Source organism: Amblyomma americanum, chromosome 2 (assembly GCF_052857255.1).
Source record: "Amblyomma americanum isolate KBUSLIRL-KWMA chromosome 2, ASM5285725v1, whole genome shotgun sequence".
NCBI classification, from domain to species: Eukaryota; Metazoa; Arthropoda; class Arachnida; order Ixodida; family Ixodidae; genus Amblyomma; species Amblyomma americanum.
The window spans coordinates 30,668,030-30,689,066 of NC_135498.1; the positions used below are offsets into that span (position 1 = coordinate 30,668,030).

General features: G+C 47.9%; 1 protein-coding gene across 1 annotated transcript; it reads right to left on the bottom strand.

Moving 5' to 3' along the window:
* Nucleotides 1-4,425: 4,425 nt before the first annotated feature.
* On the bottom strand, nt 4,426-20,607 carry LOC144119600 (uncharacterized). Its single transcript, XM_077652176.1, has 6 exons — nt 20,307-20,607; nt 16,872-17,057; nt 11,705-12,056; nt 8,801-10,117; nt 6,389-6,684; nt 4,426-4,764 (listed from the first exon to the last, which is right to left on the bottom strand). The coding sequence occupies exons 1-6, from the start codon at nt 20,511-20,513 to the stop codon at nt 4,426-4,428; spliced, it is 2,697 nt and encodes an 898-aa protein (XP_077508302.1). The 5' UTR covers nt 20,514-20,607.
* Between the last annotated feature and the right edge of the window lie 430 nt (nt 20,608-21,037).

Sequence of the window (21,037 nt, forward strand, 5' to 3'; positions counted from 1 at the left end):
TCTCTATATCATTTCACCGCAGAGGCGCACGCTTCCAATCTCCGAACGAGTTTTGATCAGCATGAGACGTGAAGGACCAGTTACAAAACATCGGGGTGAACGCATCACAGAGCAGGCAGTGAGAGAAGAAAACAGCACGCATCGACAGTCACGGCGTCATTCCTTGAAACTGGGTTTCACCCAGAGTAATAAACGCACATATTTGATGGAAGTACTTTCTCTCGTATGTTTCTTTTGTGTTGCTGCTTGAAAGAACTGTACACAGACAGCACGTTGGTCTTTCAGACTAAGGTATTCATGAGGTGCTGATTTATATAAACATACCTCAGATCCTTCAAGGCCGATGCGCATTTGAAGAGCCGGCTAATAGAAACATGTTATTTCTTCACGGGAAACAGGCACGATAGATATTGACAACGAAGTGGAATTCAATTCCATTTCAAGATTTGTTGACACTGTGCTGAAGCTATAGTTGGTGTCAGTAAACTATCGGGGGGATTTTTAAGGATTTTCACGGGTTGGAAGGGTGCGTGATTGGCCGGCACTTTTGCTGTCATAAGCCATGCCATATGTGGAGGTTCGTCATCAGAACAATATGGTTGTAATCAAAACAAAATTACACAAGACCAGCAGTAGGGCCTGTGTTCTGGAGAGAATATACTCTGGCAGGGACGGAGTTCTTCTGGCTTCTTTTTCTTTCGGCTCGATTGCGTACGTATATCTAACATATTAACTTGTTTTCAAAGCATGATATCCGGAACACTGAAGCCCCTCGATCTCTCGCCCGTTGTTTCCGTGCTTGACAGTAAGTACACGCGAATACGAGACGGGAACTGCGTAGTATCATACGCCGCTCGAACTCTATAAAGTAAAGGGCTCAAGTTTTATTCCTGCAAGCGCATAGAAAGAAATACAAAATATAACCAATAGAGTTGTTGGAAGTTATGCAATTACCCCTGCTATCGCGAGAAATGTTTATCACCTTCCTTTATTAATTACGAGATGAAAATCAATTATTGATAACAAGGAAGATGCACTGCGCGAACTTGTATTGAGCTTCGTTGTAAGCTGGAACAATGGCATGAACAATGGGATGTCGGCGTTGCATACGCTTCCCAGCCTGCCTTTCACAGCTTCAGACTCGCCCCAAGCTCATTAAGAGATCCTTTCTGGCCAAGATGAGGTAGCGTTCACAATAACGGCGTTCATTCTTCACGCCACGTTGAACCTATGTATATCCTCCTGCACGCGTTGTCCTATATTCGCCGCCCTAATTAGAGCATATCTTGCGGCGATTCACAGAGGCTGCGGTCCTCAATGCGTTCCGCGGTAATTCACTTCGTGCATGTTTCAATGAATGCGTGCTTGCACGCTTCCTGGTCCCGAAGTGCCAATTTGCGCAACCTGTTAGGTCCTGCTGTTCATTTTCTGGGAAGGTAATTAAATGGCAACTGAAGCGTTTCAAAAGGAGGAAAGCAATAGAGAAACAATAAGGAAGCTGATGTTGTTTTTTTTTTTCAGAATACCACTGAGCATCAGATCTTGCGCGTACAATTGTCCTGGAAGACATAAGGAAAAAGTAAGAGCCGTAGTCACCAAACGCTTGGTCAGTAAAATCTCTCTATTATCGGTCACACTCTATAGCATTGCTTCGTTGACTATCGTTAAGGTTTTCCTAGCATGGGAGTCGACCAATGAAGTGACACTTGTACATCACAGAAGCTTTGGGCATTTTGGCTCTGAAGACGGCCACAGGATTTCGCTCTGCCCTTTCATTGCAGACTAGTCGACAAGGGCCAAAGTTGTCGGTCCCAAGGTGTGCTTGCACGGCTTTCCGGAAACACTTAGTCTAAAGCAGATAATTTTTATATAGAAACTTTTACTAGATTATGATGTGCCGTGTATTAGAGGGCCGCACATCAATTTATCAATAGAGATCACGTTAGTTCTTCAATATGCACCAATATCCTTGTGCATGGGCAGTTTTGCCACTCGCATTAATCGAAATGCGAACGAGATAAGAGATTACATAGTTAGGTAGTATAGAGGCACCAGTTGTTTATAATTATAGCCATGAAAGTAAAGCTAGATGCCTTCATAAATGTGCGAGATTCAGAAACTTAAGCAAAAGTTGTGAGCTACAGCAAAATGTAAGCTGAAACAGGTAACCACACTTGAGAACAGGGAAGAGATAAACTGACGTCGTTTAAGTATTACTGCGATAGCTATAGAAGGGACGCTGGCCGGTTTCATGAAGTTAAGCCCCTGCGCAGACGCACTGCCAACATGTTGGCCATGCGGATCAATGTTTCACCCTGCTGATATACTCTGAAGTCACAGCGGCGCATGATCTGATAAGCTACGAAGATAAGGAGCCTTCTCAGCATCTCAAGCATACTTCACCTAGCGCTGAAACTCAGAAAAGCTTTATCTACTGGTAATTTTTATGCAAAACAAAAGAAAAGCTGCTCCACTGATCTTTCTCGACGAAAATATGCTATTCTAAAGGACCTAGGCATACGGCCCGCTCTCATAACTGCAATTACCCGAAAAAGTTGGGCTCTTCTATTACTGTCCCTTCTTCCCGCCTGGGAAGCAAGAAAAGTCTGGGAGATTTGTTTTCTGCTATATCTTTAAGAAGGTCTGTTTTCCGCCAGGAACATGCGCGTGACCTACAGTTCGAAAGCCGATTAGGTAAACAGCTTCCTTACGGCACAAGGCGGCATAAACATCCTTCCAAATTTGTTTCGTAAACGCTCCTGAGAGGTGCTTTCGTAAAACGTTGCTGCTCGAGACGTGTTGACGAGGCGATGTGCTCGTTTCATGAACATTCTCGGCGGGAATAATTTGAGGTTATTGGGAGAAGCATTTGCCCTGCAATGCAGTAAGCTCGGCTAGTGCTGATGATGATCATGGAAACTGCCAACGGCTTTTCTTTCTTTCTTTCCTTCTTTCTTTCTTTCTTTCTTTCTTTCTTTGTTTCTTTCTTTCTTTCTTTCTTTCGTTCTTTCTCTCTTTCTTTCTTTTTCTTTCCTTCTTTCTTTCTTTCCTTCCTTCTTTCTCTCCCTTTCTTTCTTTCTTTCTTCTTTTCCTTCTTCCTTCCTTCTTTCTCTTTATTTATTTATTTATTTATTCATTTTCTTTATTCCTTTCTTTCTTTCTTTCTTTCTCTCTCTTTCTTTTTCTCTTTCTTTCTTTCTTTCTTTCTTTCCGGTTCTTTAATGTTACGTTTTATGTCGAAACTACACTTTCCATAATGAATTGCATTGCTATTTGTGGGAGTTAACCTTTCGAAGCGACACATGAGCTAAGATGGATGGAGTAGTCGAGGGCTCCAGATATTTTGTCCTATTGCTTAAAAAAATTCATCCTCTGCCGAATCAAGAAACAAGGCACATGCCTTGATACCCCGGCATAGTCAGGACCAATGACGTCCAAGATTAACAGACGGTGGAAGGATCGCAACGAATCTATTGCACACACACAAAAAATTTCAAGCGGCGTCACATAATGTAGCGTGTTGGTTTTCGCTAATTAAGCGCGTGAATATGAAATCAAGCTTGTGAATACGAAATATGAGCTCAAGTGCATTGGTAAATGGCACTGATAAAACAATGCTTTCATAGTGTCTGGTAAAGGTCAGGACCTTACTGCACAACACCGACGAAAGAGTCGCCAGAACCAGGTACACTTATTAAGCTGACGCTGATCCGCGTGACAAGAGTGAAAAGTTGGCAGGTTAGCTGCGCCACCTCATTTTAACATTTTTGCTCCAGAGCGGCTTCGTAAGAAGGAAATGCATATCAACAATGGAACAGCGCTTCCGAGTCCCGCTTGTGCAAAACAAGACAGAGTGACAGAAAAGACACAGCCGCTGAAATACTCATCCATTAAATAAAGAAATAAATTTCAACTCTTTTTACTCGTCGTGTACAAGCGACCTTATAGGCTAAATTTATCTGAATACCCATGGCGCCACAAGCAGCATGCGACCACTTGAAACAGAGTTGAGGGCGCGAATTGGGAAAGACGAATAGGTCGTCTCTCACCTATTGACAAAAGTTTGGTCAGTTTGCAAAGCTATTAGCCACCTTGACAAAGAATTAACTAAATAACACATTTTGCTCTAAAAAAAGCAAAATGCATCCAGGCACTAACAATAAAAACAAAGTATGCTTGAACGTACGTGTCCATCATGTAGTCTAACAAGTGAAAAAATCTCATAACAAAACACTAAAATCTGAAGTCGCACAAAATGGACGGTATGAAACGATGAAGCGAACATTCAGTGCGAAAGAGAAGTTGGCTCCCCGTAACAATTGAAGAGGTTGCGCGGAACAACACAGTTGGAATTTAGAAGGGGCCACATTATCAAAACGCAGCCTCGGAAACGCGGTCACCAACGGCAGACTCTCGCTGGCCAGGTTAGCTGCAGGGACAATCATAGTTTTCCCACTGGCACTCGAAGGCCTTGGCGAATAGAGCCGAGTACCGCGTCCCGTAGGAGCAATGCAGCGCCTCCCGAGCGTCTCCGCATCCGGCCTGGCAGAAACGTCGGAAGAAGAGCTGGTCTCTGGACTGGGCTACGGTGGCCTCTTCTGGCGTCATGGGCGAACTCATCCGCGCTGCGATGAGGGCCAGGTCCAGCGCCCATGGCAAGAACAGCATCCAGCGCAGCGCGTCCTCTGGCAGGCTCTCAAGTGGCAGCTGGATGCTGCTCCGGTTTCTCAGGATCTCAATCAGCCGAGAGCTCACCGCCGGGTTCTGAGAAGCGCGCGTAGTTCGATCGCAATTGAGATGAATACTGCGTTGCAGTGACTGCGTGCCCCGTGCAATTGAAGTGTACAGGGAAGACTGCAGTGACTACATTGAAGCGACTCAGTGCATTTATCGACACATTGCTGATTATTCGCTCACCATGAGCACCATGAGTTCCCCATGATTTCGTATCACCCGCGGCGGTGGCTGAGTGGTTAGGGCGCTCGGCTACTGATCCGGAGTTCCCAGGTTCGAACCCGACCGCGGCGGCTGCGTTTTTGTAGCGATAGCCACATCACGGTAGCATATCGAGCCTTCAGCGCGGCTGCGCCGCCACGCTGTCACGTGGTTGGTTACTAGGTGCGGAGCAGCTGCCGGCGGCGCGGCGCCGTGGCTGATCGCGTCGTTCGTCACGTGGTTGGTCACGTGACCAAGTTCCACTCAGCCAGCTGTAGCTATCGCGTCACTCCAGGTTTAACCAGAGCTAAAACCACCGCCAATTTTCATTTATAGAGGCAAAACGCTAAGGCACCCGTGTGCTGTACAATGCCAGTGCACGTTAAAGATCCCCAGGTGCCGGAAGTTATTCCGGAGCCCTCCACTACGGCACCTCTTTTTTCCTTTCTTCTTTCACTTTGTCCTTTATCCCTTCCCTTACGGCGCGGTTCAGGTGTCCAACGATATACGAGACCAATACTGCGCCATTTCCTTTCCCCCAGACTAATTATTATTCAGGTGTCTGTAGAATGGAGAGAGTGAGGGAGTTTATGCTCCGAGCTTGTGCTATACGCCCAGGCTCAATACCATTGAAGGACATGCTGATAGTACGAGTTGCTGATCGTCAAAGCGGCATAGGGGAAGTTACGGTAATAAAAGTCATGTTCACGTTCGGTAAACATCAATGAAAAGAGAAAAAGAACATAAAGTCACGTTTGTCTCACAGTGAACGACGTTAGTCTGATCATAAGCCCTGAAAAATGAGACCTGGAAAGCTTACGAAATGGACGCTGCTAACCAGTCTAGTGACGCTAAATTTTAAACAGGGGTACCACGTCGGCGAGATTTCAGTTTGTGGTTTAGAAAACTAAGACATAAGGAGGTGCAGAACTATGCAGCACTATGCCATTAGGCCACCGCAGCAATAGCCTAGTGATCTGAACATCCGCCTCGGATACGGGAGGTGTGGGGTTCGATCCCCAGTGCCGCCGGGTACCGAATGGTGACACAATGGCTACAAGCTTTCCTCTGGTCGGGTGCTCGGCTTATTTAGGGTGAAATGCTTGGGATATGAGTCTTTGACCCCACCTTGAGTAAAACAAAAATACCTTGTGTCATGGCACTCTTTCACCACAGATGCCTTTGCGCCATAAAAATCTATCATCATCATCATTCTCATCACTTTCCTTTAAGAAGAAAAAGCCACCTTGCTGAAGGGAAGCATCGTCTTTCACCTATTTGCTGACCATCCCCGCTCACCTCCGATTCTTTTAGTCAAGCTCAGCGTTACATGATGCTTTCTCAATGGCCCGGAATGAAGGAAATAACTTTTACTGTAAGAAATAACATCGCGAAATTTTGTACAGCGCCTGCACACCAGGCTCACAACGCTCGCTGAGCTGCGCGGTCGTACCTGGCTGAGTATAGTGTTGGCCCACTCGACGAGAACCCGGACGCCGACGGTGGAGTAGTCCAGCATGGGATCGTTCGCCTCGGAGTGGAACAGGTCGCCGGTGAGTTGCAACGTAGGTATGACCATAGTCTGGCCGTCGAGAACCGCAGGATCGCCGTTCAGCTGCTGCCGCGAAAGCTGCAACCAGCTTCTTTCATTTTCATCGAGCACCTGGCCGCTGAGCGCGATCATGTTGCGCAGGAAGTCGTCGCGATCCATCACAGGCACTGCTCTTGGTGGCACTTGGTGGGGCATAACTGCGAGAGAAATGGTACAACTTACTGTGCGCAGTCTGCCTGCACACTTTATCGAATAGTTAGGGTTATGATGCGAAAGCATAAGAGCCTCATTCCAGAGGAAATCCGGTGTCGTCTGGTCACGCTGTCACAAATGCGAAAGACACTGAAGAAATAAAGAACTTCGTAGCCGGGGCAGTAGCATTCGAACCTACGGCGGCACAGACAGTTCAGTTCCTGGCCGGCGCTTCAGACCACTACGCCATCGCCGCAGCATAACATCCCGTGTGTTAAACTGCCAGTCTCTCCCACTGTGCTTGGGATGTCGTCGTCTTCATAATCTCCCATCCATACGCGGGAAAGCGCCCTCAGACCAGCATGCAGCAAGCCATGCGAAACGGTGGGTGTTTAAAAACAGCGGTATCCAGTTAAAATACCCATTTCGGTCACAATGTCGTAGGGTAAAAATAGTTACACGACCTAAAAATCCTTTCTATTGTAAGGTTACTAATTTTTGTGAAATTTACCTCGCTGAAATCAAGGGTACCTTTGGTTTCTTAATGGGCACAAACGTCAAGATTGCCCAGAGGGAAAAGCACGCTAAGAGAACAGTGACCAAGTGGTACAGCTGAATGACGAATGCGGTAGAGGTTTGGCTTGGTTTATGGAGGTTTAACCTCCCAAAGCGACTCAGGCTATGAGAGACGCCGTAGTGAAGGGCTCCGGAAATTTCGACCACCAGGGGTTCTTTAACGTGCACTGACATCGCACAGTACACGGGCCTCTAGAATTTCGCCTCCATCGAAATTCGACCGCCGCGGCCGGGATCGAACCCGCGTCTTTCTGGCCAGCAGCCGAGCACCATAACCACTCAGCCACCGCGGCGGCTTCGCGGTAGAGATAAGAGACAGCTAAAATCATTTCGCATTCTGAAGACATTGGGGATCGGCGAGGACATTTGTTATTCCTATTATTCGCCATAAAAATGGCAAGCACGTACTATGGAATAAATAGTGCATATTCGGAATAGGACACCAATTGAAGTCAAGGACGGCGAAGGATGACAGGATGGACAGTTTGGATTCTGTCTGCGTTCTTTTGATTGTTTTGCGAAAATACTCTCATTCCTGACGTACGAATGAACAAGTCCTACAACATGCACTACGCAAATAGTGCACACGCGCTATCCCTATAAAAGTCTGTTGTACGTTCAACGTGCAGATGGCGACCAGACATACTTTTCGTGTTCCATGTATCTGAGCCTTTCATTTTCCAAGCAGCTGAAGTTATGACTAGAAGCCAGAATACCGTCCCTAAAAGAATGCTGTGCTATATCAGTGGGGTATGCTTAAAGGTGCACTAAACAGGAATCTGAGCTCGTCTTTTTACCGCGGAACTCTATCTACATGTTCCGGGCATTCTTAGAAAATTCAAACTATTGTCCTGTGTGGCCAATAGCTCTAATTAAATCAGATTAAACGTCCCGGCTCCCGCCTTTTCTTGGACTCAACGTGGTAGGTAGGTGGATTCAACCAACGCGTGGAGTGCCTTTCAACCAGTCCAGTGGCGGCTTCGCTTTCGCTTTTATTTAGATTTTTAGCTTTATGTGAGTAAACAGTGCCAGTCAGACAATATAGCCGCAAACTAGGCCAATGGAAATAAAAAATACCCGTGGACTCTTTGATTTACGTATCACTCCCCGATGGTAGAGCGGCAAGCCGCCACGGGACTGGCTGACGCGTTGGTTGACTCCTCCTACCTACCGCGCTGAGTTTTAAAAAACGGCGGGAGCCGGGACGTTTAATCCGATTTAATTAGGGCAATCGGCAGCACAGTACAATAATCCGAAGTTTCTAAGAATGCTCGGAACATGTAGATAGAGTTCCCGCGGTAAAAATTCCTCTTTACTGCACCTTTAATAGTTACGCTCTCACATTTAGATATATATTGGCCTTATTTGGAGCGAACAGAAGGTGGTTGATAAGAAACGACCACAAGGCAAACGGCCTGCATTGTGATGTTGGATCGAATAATCAAACATTTATTATGGCCATGATGTTGCGCGTCATTCATATACTTGCTGGAAATCCGTGTCATGCATGCAGAGACAAAAAAAAAAGAAAACTTGAATGCTTACATGTTGTCTTCATCTGCAGGTCGTCGATGTCACTGGCATTGAAATCGTGGCCCTTCACATGAGTAGGAAGCTCTCTGATGACGTGCCCAAGCGTGGTTAGCATCGAATCAAAATAGCCGCGGGCCTCCGGAGTCTCCATCGCTTGCGTTATCCACACTGTCATCTCCATTGGAAAACGCTCTGCCGTCTGTCTAAGACACAAGTTGGTCGGCTCCAAGTGGTTCCTCCTGCTTCCATCGACACCGAAGGGGTGGAATGCGCCACTGTAACTCATGACCTGCGCTATGGGCAACATGAGGCTGTAGATACTCGCCAGGCGCACTTCGACGGAGCTCAGGATCCCGATGAGGCCCCTAATCTCGGTCAGGCCGCTAGCGCTCACTACTGTGCCACGATGGACACTCATCTTGTTACTGAGTCCCCGATTCAGACCATGCACCCAGGCCAGGACCAATGCCTGGGTGGGCAATTGGTGGACAGCGATGGAGTGGAATTCTGTCGGTGGCGGAGACTCAGCCAAGGCTCGATGTAGATGCGAGTCTAGATTTACGAGTGCTGGTACCAGAGCCGGGTTCCGTGGAATCGGCAGTTCGGACGCGGCTGCTTCGATGACTGAGGCCAGCCGGTCAGTCTGGTTTGGCAGGAAATGGGCCAAGGTATTGCCTAGGTCGATGTACACTCGTTGATCACGCACCTTGACGCTGATAACGGACGTAAGACCCGTGCGCAAGCATTCGGCCACAATAACGGAGAACAAATCCTGGAACGAACTGGACGTTAGCCACGCTCGGAAGTCGATTCCCGACAGGTGGAGAGCTTCTCTGAAGCCAATAATGCGCTGTTCCACCGCGAAACGCCGACAGCTGGCGTAGAAGAGGGCCATGTGATGGGTGCTCGTGCTGGCTGACTTGGTGCTATTTGCCACTCGTTCCAGGATCAGCCCCGCGCGAACGAGGAAGTTGTTGCGGTTCTCCGCGGCGTAGTTGGGCCTCTCGACGCCTGTGCGACGCCACCGACCACAAACGTGGCGGTGGAAGGTATTGCAAGGCTGAACGTTCGGGTTCTGCCACTTGTTGAGCAGAGCGACAGCCATTTCGCAGGCCGTGTTGAAGCAGACTGTCTTGTCAGCGACCGGTTCACGCTCGAGTTGGAGGAGGCGGTCGCACTCCTCCACCTTGAAGGCGAGTATCACTACCACGAGGAGGAGGATCGCCATCAGGATAGCGACGGTCAGTGCGCAGATGACGAGGGCGCTGTCCAACTTTCTGTGGCGCGGAGAGGACGCCCTCTCGACCGGACTATCAGGTAGGCCGTTACCTGAGAGGTGAAATAAACATAGAGATGATTTTCCTTAGGACAACCGCACTTACCTGCACTTAGAGTAATCAAAACTTCAGCCTACCACAACTGCCCCCGTGGCTTCACTCAGCAGCGCCGACAGCGGCGGCACTTTCATCGGATAAGATTATAGACATGTTTAGCATACCGTATTATCGTTACCGGAGTACCGGGAGCCCGCCCACCGCCAGTGCTGTCCCGCTGATTGGCCCCGATGCGGCAGGCGCACACATAGCTGCCGGATACCTGGCGCCATCTGGCGTCATAAAGGCGAACTGCATATGCGCACTGATGGCGCGCGGGCTGCCGGTACTCCGGTAACGGTAACGGCGACACGGTAGACGGTATGCTAAAGGTGTCTAATGCTCCTTCAAGTTCGTAACGACACACATAAACACTAATTGGGACATACAGCGAGAGGAGGCGATGCTAATACCTCAAATGTTGTGATTTAACCCACCGTGATATTTTGGGAAGGGAGAATAATAATAATAATTGGTTTTGGGGGGAAAGGAAATGGCGCAGTATCTGTCTCATATATCGTTGGACACCTGAACCGCGCCGTAAGGGAAGGGATAAAGGAGGGCGCGAAAGAAGAAAGGAAGAGAGAGGTGCCGTAGTGGAGGGCTCCGGAATAATTTCGACCACCTGGGGATCTTTAACGTGCACTGACATCGCACAGCACACGGGCGCCTTAGCGTTTTTCCTCCATAAAAACGCAGCCGCCGCGGTCGGGTTCGAACCCGGGAACTCCGGATCAGTAGTCGAGCGCCCTAACCACTGAGCCACCGCGGCGGGGTGAGAAGGGAGACAAAGAAAGGATTAGTCACTGGTAGTGGGTGAGGGAGAGTGTATCGGATGCTGAGGCAGTTGTGCGTGGTGCAAGTGCCGGTCAAGCCCAGATTTTAGGGATCCAACCAACTCAATGATTGTTGCTCCGAGTGTGATTCAAAGAGTGCCGCGCTGTTAGAGCTATGAGGATCTGCTTAACGCTATACTGATCGAAAATAATTTTAACTTCGTCGACAGGCGGCTATACAATCGCGACGCAAAAGCGCTGCACAATACATCTGGCTAGTTGTACCGCAAAGAGCGAGGTAGTCGCAGCTGCTGAACGCGCTGTTAAACACGCTGCTAAACGTGGGCGGAAGAGGCTAAGACGTTTGCGGGCATAGGTTGGGCGCAGCTGGCGAAGGAGAGAGTTAATTGGAGAGACAAGGGAGAAGCCTTTGCCCTGCAGTAGGCGTAGTCAGGTTGATGATGAAACGTGCAGCGAGAAAAGCAGCGCTGAAAATCTTAAGTTTTATCCTCCCTCCTTGGTGTGAAGACCCTATTAAAACCCCGCCAATGACGAACGCTTTGCCCAGACGATGAACGGTCCTTTTGTCGAAAATTGGCTAGCACCCTGAGGCTTTCCCCTCCCTTGTTCACTTTGCGATTTTTGCGATTATCAAGAACCATCTTTCCACTTCTCTCTACCATTATTTCCTTAGAGGTCAACGTTCACAGTATTTTTTTTTGACGGTCAGTAATTTGTGATGAAACGCTGAGAAGGAAGAAGCGTACATTGCATCTTGAACGATTCCGAGTTGCCTGCGGTGTTGGGAAAGAAGGAGGAAGTGACCATGTCCTTAATCTCGGCCACTCGGGGCCGGGCAGACTGCGTGCTGCATCCGAAGACTTTCTCGCGGCTGGCCACCGAGTCGATGAGGAGCAGGTCCCGACTCGGTCGGTTGATTCTTCCCAGAGAGTCCGGATCGTCGCCCGTGTGGAAGTCGGTCGACTGGACCGATCCCGATATGGACGGTCGCAGGGCGCACGTTTCCTTGTAGGCCGGTAAGTCGCTCGTCGTGTCCGTCGCCCCTGGCGTTGAAGGAAAGGTCGGGAGGTCGACGCTGGTGACTTTGGAGGCCCGATCCTGTGTCACCAACAGTGGACAATCAGCCCGTGCAGCAGTGAAGATCTGGCACATGATAGCTTAGCTGCTTATGCGCCATTAAACTCAACACAACGCAGTAACGATCATGAACTGAAATTTAACATACAGGAGCGCCGACACGAAGGCGCTGCACTGCATTCCGTCGACGGCGATATTGCCACCCCCATGTCATGCATTAAAGGTTCCCGTGTGCTGTACAACTCCGTTCTCTTTCACTCGTCGACCGCCTTTGTGCACTGTTTCTTCCTTTCAACTCTCTCTCTCTCAATAGGGTGAGGACAACTATACGGCGGCCGCCATTCCCTCTTCCTTCTCGCAAGGGGAGTGCGACTCGCTTGTCGCTGGAAACGAGCGCCTTAACAAAACAAGAAAAGCTTTGCGGCCCATTTCTTTTAGCATGAAGAAAAGAATGACAGGCCAGAGGTTCTTCGCATAAGTATTTTCATAAAAAAAATGGCAAATGAGGCAAAACGTCAGTGGCAACGAAAGCCTGTACCGACAAAGCGCGTATCTACTTCGTATCATCGATGTCAGGGACGTTGCCTGCGCGACGCCAGGGAGGAAAAGGGACCCGATAGTTCGGAATGCAGTGTCGACGAGCGTACGCTCATTGTTGCGTTAAAAGGGCAGCCCACCCCAACACAGCGGGTAGTTTTCAGTTCGCCGCGTACAGTCCCACCGCAAGGAAACAGCGAAATAAAAAAAACATACCTGGAAGTAAGAGCTGTACAAGGTTGACGGCAGTTAATTCACCATAAAGAGCTCCAACAGTCAGCTGCGTTATGTGGGAAGGCAGAAGAGCGAATTTTTGAGGGAAGCGGGCAGAGTGGGTGAGGGAACAAACGTGGGTTAATGACATCCTGGTCGAAGTCAAGATGAAGAAATGGGCTTGTGCATGGCATGTAAGGCGAAGGCAAGATAACCGCTGGTCCTTAAGGGTGACGGAGTGTATTCCAAGAGAAGGTAAGAATAGTAGAGGGCGGCAGAAGGTTAGGTGGGCGGATGAAATTGAAAGAAATTTGCGGGAATACGGTGGCCGCAGCTGGCAACGGACAAGGTTAATTGGAGATACATGGGAGAGGCATTTGCCCTGCAGTGGGCGTAGTCAGGCTGATGAGGATGAATTTTTGAAGGCGGCAGCTGCTGTTATCCTGACATTTCTGCGAACCCTTCAGGACTTCTGCAAGACACTCGGCGCTGTTCGGACCACGTACTTGCTCGGGCGGATGTGTCTTCCCCCGCCGCAAACAGAGAGAAGGAAAACAGCGATAACACACGCAATGCACGGGATATTTTCGACTGCTCTACCCTTTACTTTAAGACATTTAATACCGTCGGTTTCATTGGTCGTTCCTTTTGGAGAAGGAACTGAATTGCGCCAGAAATGTGGAGTATGCATGTTGTGGGCGTGGTTAGCATTTAAAAAAAATTTCGGTCATGTATGTTCCAACGTAGGCCAATGTGTTGGTTCGGCAAACAAGGGATCGAGTCGAAGCACTTCGTGCGCTTCTGTGCGCTGTGCGCCGATGCGCGAGCATGTGCGTGTGAGTGGGCACATGCGCGTATGTGCAAGAATTCATGTGCGCTTGTGTGTTTGTATGTGCGTCCCTGTGCGTGTCCCTGTGCTTGAGTGCGCAGAGCAGGTTGACCGCTCTGTCTTTTGGACTCAGGACGTAGAAAAAGGAAATGTATTAATGTGATATTTATTGTTCTCGATGTTGGTTGTGCGTTTCAGTTGCATTGGTAAATTTGTATTCTATGCTGAACCTTTTGTTACACTAAAGTGGCTGTTTGGGCTTGTTGGTCAGTGGTCATGGTTAAAGAATGCAGCGCGAAAGACAACGACAAACAAATAAGTGCACAGGAGTGGCAGGTCAGCGCCAGTCCTGTGTCCTTTTTCGTTTGTCCTTGTCTTTTCGCGCTGCATTCTTTAACCTTTTGTTAACCATTTCCCTTGATGACTTTTATGCTCTCATGTCGACTGCTGCATTTGATCTGCATATGCGACTAGTGCTGCTAAGACTTCTTTTCTTCGCTATGTTTTGTTTCGCTGTAAAATTTTTGTGCTTTTTGTTTATGCAATAAATAAATAAATAAATTGTCCCTTTAACGTACCGAAATGACACAAGTGGCACGAAGAATGCTGTAATGGAGGGCTCCGGATTAATATAAGCCACCTGGGGTTCTTCAACGTGCACTAACACCGCACAAGACACGGACGTTTTTGCAGTTCACTTCAATAAAAATATGTGGCTGCCGCAGCAAAGATTTGAGCTCGCGACCTTGCAATCTGTAGCGTACCGCCAAAACCTAGGAGAACGCGGCTTGAGAGCGTCACAAAAATATGCAGAACTGCAATATACCAGCGACATCTCTATAGCAATACGCTAAAATCAACCTATTTCATCACCAATTAGCAACGCCAGAACGCTAGCGAAAACAAACGCCTTTTGGGATCTTGCAAAATAGAGCATCCTCCAACCATTTCCAGAATGACTGAAGCACTGGGGCACACAACATACTGGCATTGTATACGTCAAACAAAGCCATGTGAACGGCGCAGAGCAGGCTGCCGCGGGCGAGGTGGGCAACGGAATAGCAAACGGTGCCACCTGAGCGGAAACGCATACGTCAAGGCACCTCGATTTCGATTTGATCGATGCGCCATCAATGCAGCGGCTGCCGAGTAGGCGGGAGCACTTTACCAGTGTCTCGGATTACGCCCCCCTCCCCCTCGCCTCTCATCCATCGGATTCTCTACCCCGATGAAGCAGTAGTCGCGGGCTCTAATCAATTGTTGTCACTGCCTTCTCTTTTTCTCCCTTGACGTTTACGTCTGCAAACAGATTCGTTAGTAGAAATTCAAAATTAAACCAGCCATTCTTTTCCAACAGCACGGTTGCCAGCTGTCAGACCACTCGTACCACACGAGGTCTGACCGCATGAAACACCGGGAGGCAGCGTCCGAACACCTGTGTTTTGTGTCCCCGTCTGCTTGTCGACGGACCTTGCTACCTTGGCGCGTACTAACGGCCAGAACTTCACAAGAAACTTGGAGCCGATTCGGCGAATTTGGGAGTCCACAGAAAGGAATTCCTAGCCTAGGAAATTTAGAATAACGCTTCTAGTCTGCATGGCGGCCACTACGTGTCACATGACGTTGGCACCCAAAGTCGATCAGCGGCGTCACGGTGGTCGTGCCTAAAGCGCGGCCAAGGCTCCACTTACGTGCATAAATGCGCCACCCATTCATGTCGCGCAGACAGACCTGTGTTTTAGTCGACACGTGACAGAACACGACGACGCGTTTTACAATGCTGTAGATATATATTGGTAGTAATTCCATCTCGGGAGACAAAATTCGAGGGACGTAGTTCCCGGCTGGCGGTGGCGCTGTGGCCAGGCAGTGGCCGGGCTTGTCATTGGTCAAGGGTAGAAACTTGGGCGAGTCGGTAACGGTGATCCATGGAAAGTGAGAGTAGCGCAAAACGGGACAAAGGGACAGAGAAAGACAGACACAACACAGGCGCTAGCGCCTGTGTTGTGTCTGTCTTTCTCTGTCCCTTTGTCCCGTTTTGCGCTACTCTCACTTTCCTTGTCATTGGTCGTTTGCTTCCCCACGTCATATTGCTTGCGTCATGACTGACACCATGACCTAATTGAATGGAAACGAACATGAAGCTAGAAAATGCGACCCAAGATCCGCGCACAGTTGTCAATATTTTCTATATTCTGCAGCGTACGCTTAGGGATGTCTTCTACATTCAGCGCCTCTTACCCATGCCCCTGTTTTCTAGACGGAAGCAACAATGAAAGATGCACCTCAACACTTCCCCCTTAGCACTGGAAGCACCCTCTATAACGCGGAACTAGGCCCACTGGAATATTATTTCAAGTGGCCAGAATGGTAAACGTAAGAGTTTACGGTCGTGGTGTACTACGACGGTAGGAGAATTTACAGTGAAGAGTGTTCTTCATACAATAGTGGCTGTAAAAACGCAACGAAGTTACGGGCGACGAATGCTGTCTTCGAACTGAAATGGACGGGAGGAAATAATAATTGGTTTTTGGTGGAATGGAAATGGCGCAGTATCTGTCTCATATATCGTTGGACACCTGAACCGCGCCGTAAGAGAAGGGATAAAGGAGGGAGTGAAAGAAGATAGGAACGAATAGATCCGTAGTGGAGGGCTCCGGAATAATTTCGACCACCTGGGGATCTTTAACGTGCACTGACATCGCACAGCACACGGGCGCCTTAGCGTTTTTCCTCCATAAAAACGCAGCCGCCGCGGTCGGGTTCGAACCCGGGAACTCCGGATCAGTAGTCGAGCGCCCTAACCACTGAGCCACCGTGGCGGAGCTCGGGAGGAAACCCGAAAGCAAGATTGGGAGTCGGTACTTTTTAAGAGCAGAAAGTTGGCTGAGTTGGTTAAGATGGACGGTGGGACATAGCGCGTAAACACACGGACTAAGAGCAGCAACCACAAGCGCAAGCGTTAACTTATGTTCCCTGAGGTACACGTATTAACAAAATATTAATACGTTTGTTTTAGGGAATAATATTTTCTTTGAGAGTTAGCGCTCGTCTTTGTTCTTCGTCGTCTCTCTCGTCCTCACCCGCTGTTTTCTACCACGAGTACTTTCCGACGACCAATTCCTCGCTTACAGCCTGAAGTAATACCCTCTCCGCATCAGGCGCTGCTCTTGTGGCCGCCACGATGACAAGTTTAGCGCTGAAGTTTACTGTCAAACACGGTGGGCGCTTTATGCGCGCTGTCCCTCCAGTCTCACCTGTGGACTTTTCTCGGGATTGTGTTCCGTAGGCTGCGCGGAGACGTCAGACTGTTTGCTGCCTTTAGAGCGGCTGCGGCTTCCCGCCAGCGATTTTTTGTGGCGGTGCCGCTTCTTCCTCTTCTTCCGCTCGCTATTCACGAGGACCGGGCCTTCGTGTCCGTGGTATTCCTCGCCGTACGTGCCCTGCAGGTACAGGACATGCCATTCTCGCAGTATGGCGCGATCATTCTCTAAGGCTACTGAACGTTATCTACGTCACTTCTTGGTTATGAAAGCTGCGCAGATAAAAATTCAGGTGGAACTTTCTTGACCTAAATTGAGGCGAGACGAAAGCCTTTAGCGCGGTGTTGCTGCTTGTGTCACTGATGTGTGGTTAAGATGTTGATTAAGTGCACATCTGTGAATCTTAAATTCTTGACACACTGGAGGGCGTTTGGGAGGCATCCATCTGATTCGACGCCTTTCTGCAAACACTATACAGCTTTCTAGACAAGAAGAACTACATATGCGTTGGCAGGAAGCAGCGTTGTAGTTAGCACGCTCGGCTGTGGAACGGAAGGATGGTTGTTCCAATCCCACCATGCAGCAAGTTTTTTTTGAAGCGAAAAGCTTCACTACGCTAGTCAATACCGCGCTTCGCGCGAGCCGGCGTATGTCGGAGCACGAGTGACGTCACGCACGGCGCAGGTGGCCGCCGCCGATTCCTTCGCCTGATCGTTTCTCTCTCTCTCGCTCCCTAGTCACTACTGAGCATGCGCCACTAGTAGCACCGAGCCACTGGTGATCCGCCGCTGCGCAGCGCCGCGCCTTTCCGCGAAAATCCAACTTTCAGATTTCTCTTCTTTCCCTCCCTCCTTTACCCCTCTCTTTACGGCGCAGTTCGGGTGTCAACCGAGGTATGTGATACTGTTACTGTGCCATTTCCTTCCCTCAAAAACCACGCAAAACAAGTTAGCCGACGGCGTTCATAGAGTTCATTGGCATTGACGACTTTGCAAAGGCCGTTCATTTTAACGAAAGGAAAGGCGCACAACCGGCTCAGTGGGTCAGTGGAGACCTAAATCTCGCTTTCACTTTGTATATCCTGGATTAGCCGAGCTAATCCACATTAATTTTTTTTATTATCGAGCTGCTGAAGAGCGCGACATCAAACGGACAGGCTCGTGGGCGCGAGTATGAACCATTAAAGGCTTCCGCCTTAAAAACGAAACTATAATAATAATAATAATAATAATAATAATAATAATAATAATAATAATAATAATAATAATAATAATAATAATAATAATAATAATAATAATAATAATAATAATAATAATAATAATAATAATAATAATAATAATTATTATTATTAATATTATTATTATTATTATTATTATTATTATTATTATTATTATTATTATTATTATTATTATTATTATTATTATTATTATTATTATTATTATTATTATTATTGGGGGTTGGGGGGGAAGAAAGGAAATGGCGCAAGATCTGTCTCATTTAACGGCGGATACATGAAGCATCTGTTTTCAATAGAACGGAAGGGCTGCAGTGTAGATTTAGCGGGGGGATCCTGTGGCTCATCCCTCGCATAATGTGAGGAAAGCATATTTATTTATTTTTTGAACTACTGTTCCACTGGTTTCACGAAGAAGGACGTGGACACGAAAACCTGCTCAGAAATGTTGTGCACCACTGGGTCGAGCTGTAAGTGAACTGAGAAGACTGTGTAACGTTTCCTTACTTTGCATTAAGTTCAGTTACGTAAACAGATACACTTGGGATGCTCATGCAACCGAGTTGAAGAAATGGTCGCACCATTGGACTAGTACGCGTTACCATGGTTTACATCCACCCAGAGTGGAACTCTACCTTGGGCACCTTTTCTTTCGCGTTATTTTTGCGCTGTATGAAATTGCTCCGGAATTCAAGAAAGCAACATGACTCAGCGCACCTTAAGCCTAGTTTTTCCAAGAGGGTCGCGTACGCTCGAAAGCAAATGTCCGAATATAAAAAAAAATGCTTTGAAGGAGGGAAGCAATGAAGACGTTCTGCTATATTGCGTGCTAAATAAGTAAGGGTGTAGATCTGGAAATAAAAAAAAATTCTTTTGGTTTGTTACCGAGAATACACTTGTCACCGCTAAACTAGCACATACTGTGACTTTTGTTGCGTCTCTGTATGCGGCGAAATAGCGCGATAAAATTATCAGGACACGTTAAACGGGAGAAGAAAATCCCGGACACACACGGTTTCCTACCCCGAGTCTTTTCTAAGTGTCCTGAGCTGTTCGTGTTTGCAGCTTCAAAACCTCAACGAAGCCTGGGAGCCTTACAAAAGCATGTTCCGTCGAAGCTCTCATATATGAAGCCTAGCAAACACGTTATAGGGATCCTGAAGACAAATTGAACTTGGGCAGTTCGCATACATTACCTTGTTGTAAGGAAAAATTCACCTTCTTTCATTGAAAACGAGCCTTTTACAGTGCTCGAAAGTGTAAAACAACGAAATACAGGTATTAACGCCACGGGCCGTTTCCACAAATTTGACATTCTTTCCATCCATCATATGTACTCATTCTACCTTGCAAAGCGATATAAGTATGACTCGCATGAAATTCTCCGTACACTTGCAAACTTAACCCCTCAAACACGACACTACAATACACGCACTAATCTAATTTGGAAAATTTCTTACTCACGTTTAAAACTTTCTGAACAAATGCTCCGTCATGCCCTACCGACCCTACTAAACCACCTTCATTGTCAAGGAATAAACATAAGCACCATTAACAACAATATACTTTAGTCCTTCTTTGTAACGCGGGAGTGAGCGTGTATGAAATTGTTTCATGTATTTAGAAATTCTCTTTCCATTGTAAAATTGGCGTACTACCATGGCTGCCTTGTATATAATGACTTTTAGTTGTGGCTCCAGAATGAGTATATGTTATTTTGTATTGCACATTATACGTGCTGACTGTTACACTTTCTAATGTTTAATGATGTATATTTCTAAACCTTCCACTGTATATGCCTTGTAAACAGGGGGCTCGAAGATCGTCAAGTGGAAACTTCCACTTTTTCTGCGAGCCCTCCTCGTCCTCCGTTTATCTTTTTCTGAGGAAGAAATAAAATATTGATTGATTGAACTGCGATGACATCACATCAGCTTTTCAGTCCAGGATCTCCGAGGCCAGGTTACACTGCAATTCAGTTTTAAACGAGGATCGCGAAGTCATTTTCGTTATTGATGCAATGAATGTCCCATTTTAAACCAAATTTTTTCCTGCAATAATTGCGTCTTTTGTTGCAGGCCAAACATCACCGATGTCCCACTTAGCCACACAATAGCTTAGAGTTGTGTTCAGTGAACATTTAAGATGTATCTATGATCCTGCGAGTATCTGTCGGGCAAGCTCGAAAAACTTACCGGAGCTTGTCCCGGTCCGTCGAGGGTGCCAACCGAAGAGGACGTGGTCTTGGAGGTCGCCTTCGAACCTCGAGGAATCTTGTCGGCCTGCGTCTTTGTCTCGTTGTTAGTTAATTCCGGGCTCTCGGTCACCAGGCTGCTGTTGGTGTCCGCGCCCGGCTCCAGGTTCAGGAGCGGTGTCTCACTCGCTCTGCCTGCAGCGCTCATGTGTACCTGGATAAGGACTGCTGCTGTGGACCCCGCGGAAGCCTTTAAGCTGAGCTATGACTCCAACGTCGAGGAACGAGCCGTGCGTCCAACTACAGCAAGTGCGACCTTCTTCTTCGTCTTCGCGGGGTTGTCACGCGCCTGCTCTAGGAAACAGCTTCCAGCTTCGTCTTCGTAGCACTAGCGCACAACGGGCCTAATGGTAAGAAGGGGGCAAGGTACGATCGTTCACCTTGCTGACCTTGACAGAGTACGGCCTTCTAAGACATTGGAAACGAATAAGAGAGCGACAGGAATGAAATGACGACGATTATCAATTTTTACGGCGCAAGGGCATCTTTTGCCAAGGTGCGCCATGGGCCAAAGTATTACCATTACTCAAGGTGGGGCCAAATACACATTTTACAAGGATTTAACCTTGAATAAGCCGATCGCTAGGCCAGGGGAAAGCTTGTACCCATTGCATCACCGGTGGGCATCCGGTGGCACTGGGGATCGAACCCCGCACCTCCCGCATGCGAGGC

What these genes read in the sequence shown, in the direction of transcription:
- LOC144119600 (XM_077652176.1), bottom strand. Translation starts at nt 20,513, where the DNA reads ATGAGCGCTGCAGGCAGAGCGAGTGAGACACCGCTCCTGAACCTGGAG. An exon ending in ATCCCGAGAAAAGTCCACAG is followed by an intron (nt 12,057 to 16,871) that starts GTGAGACTGGAG and finishes TTGGTGACACAG; the next exon opens with GATCGGGCCTCCAAAGTCAC. An exon ending in CCTGCAGATGAAGACAACAT is followed by an intron (nt 6,685 to 8,800) that starts GTAAGCATTCAA and finishes TTTCTCTCGCAG; the next exon opens with TTATGCCCCACCAAGTGCCA.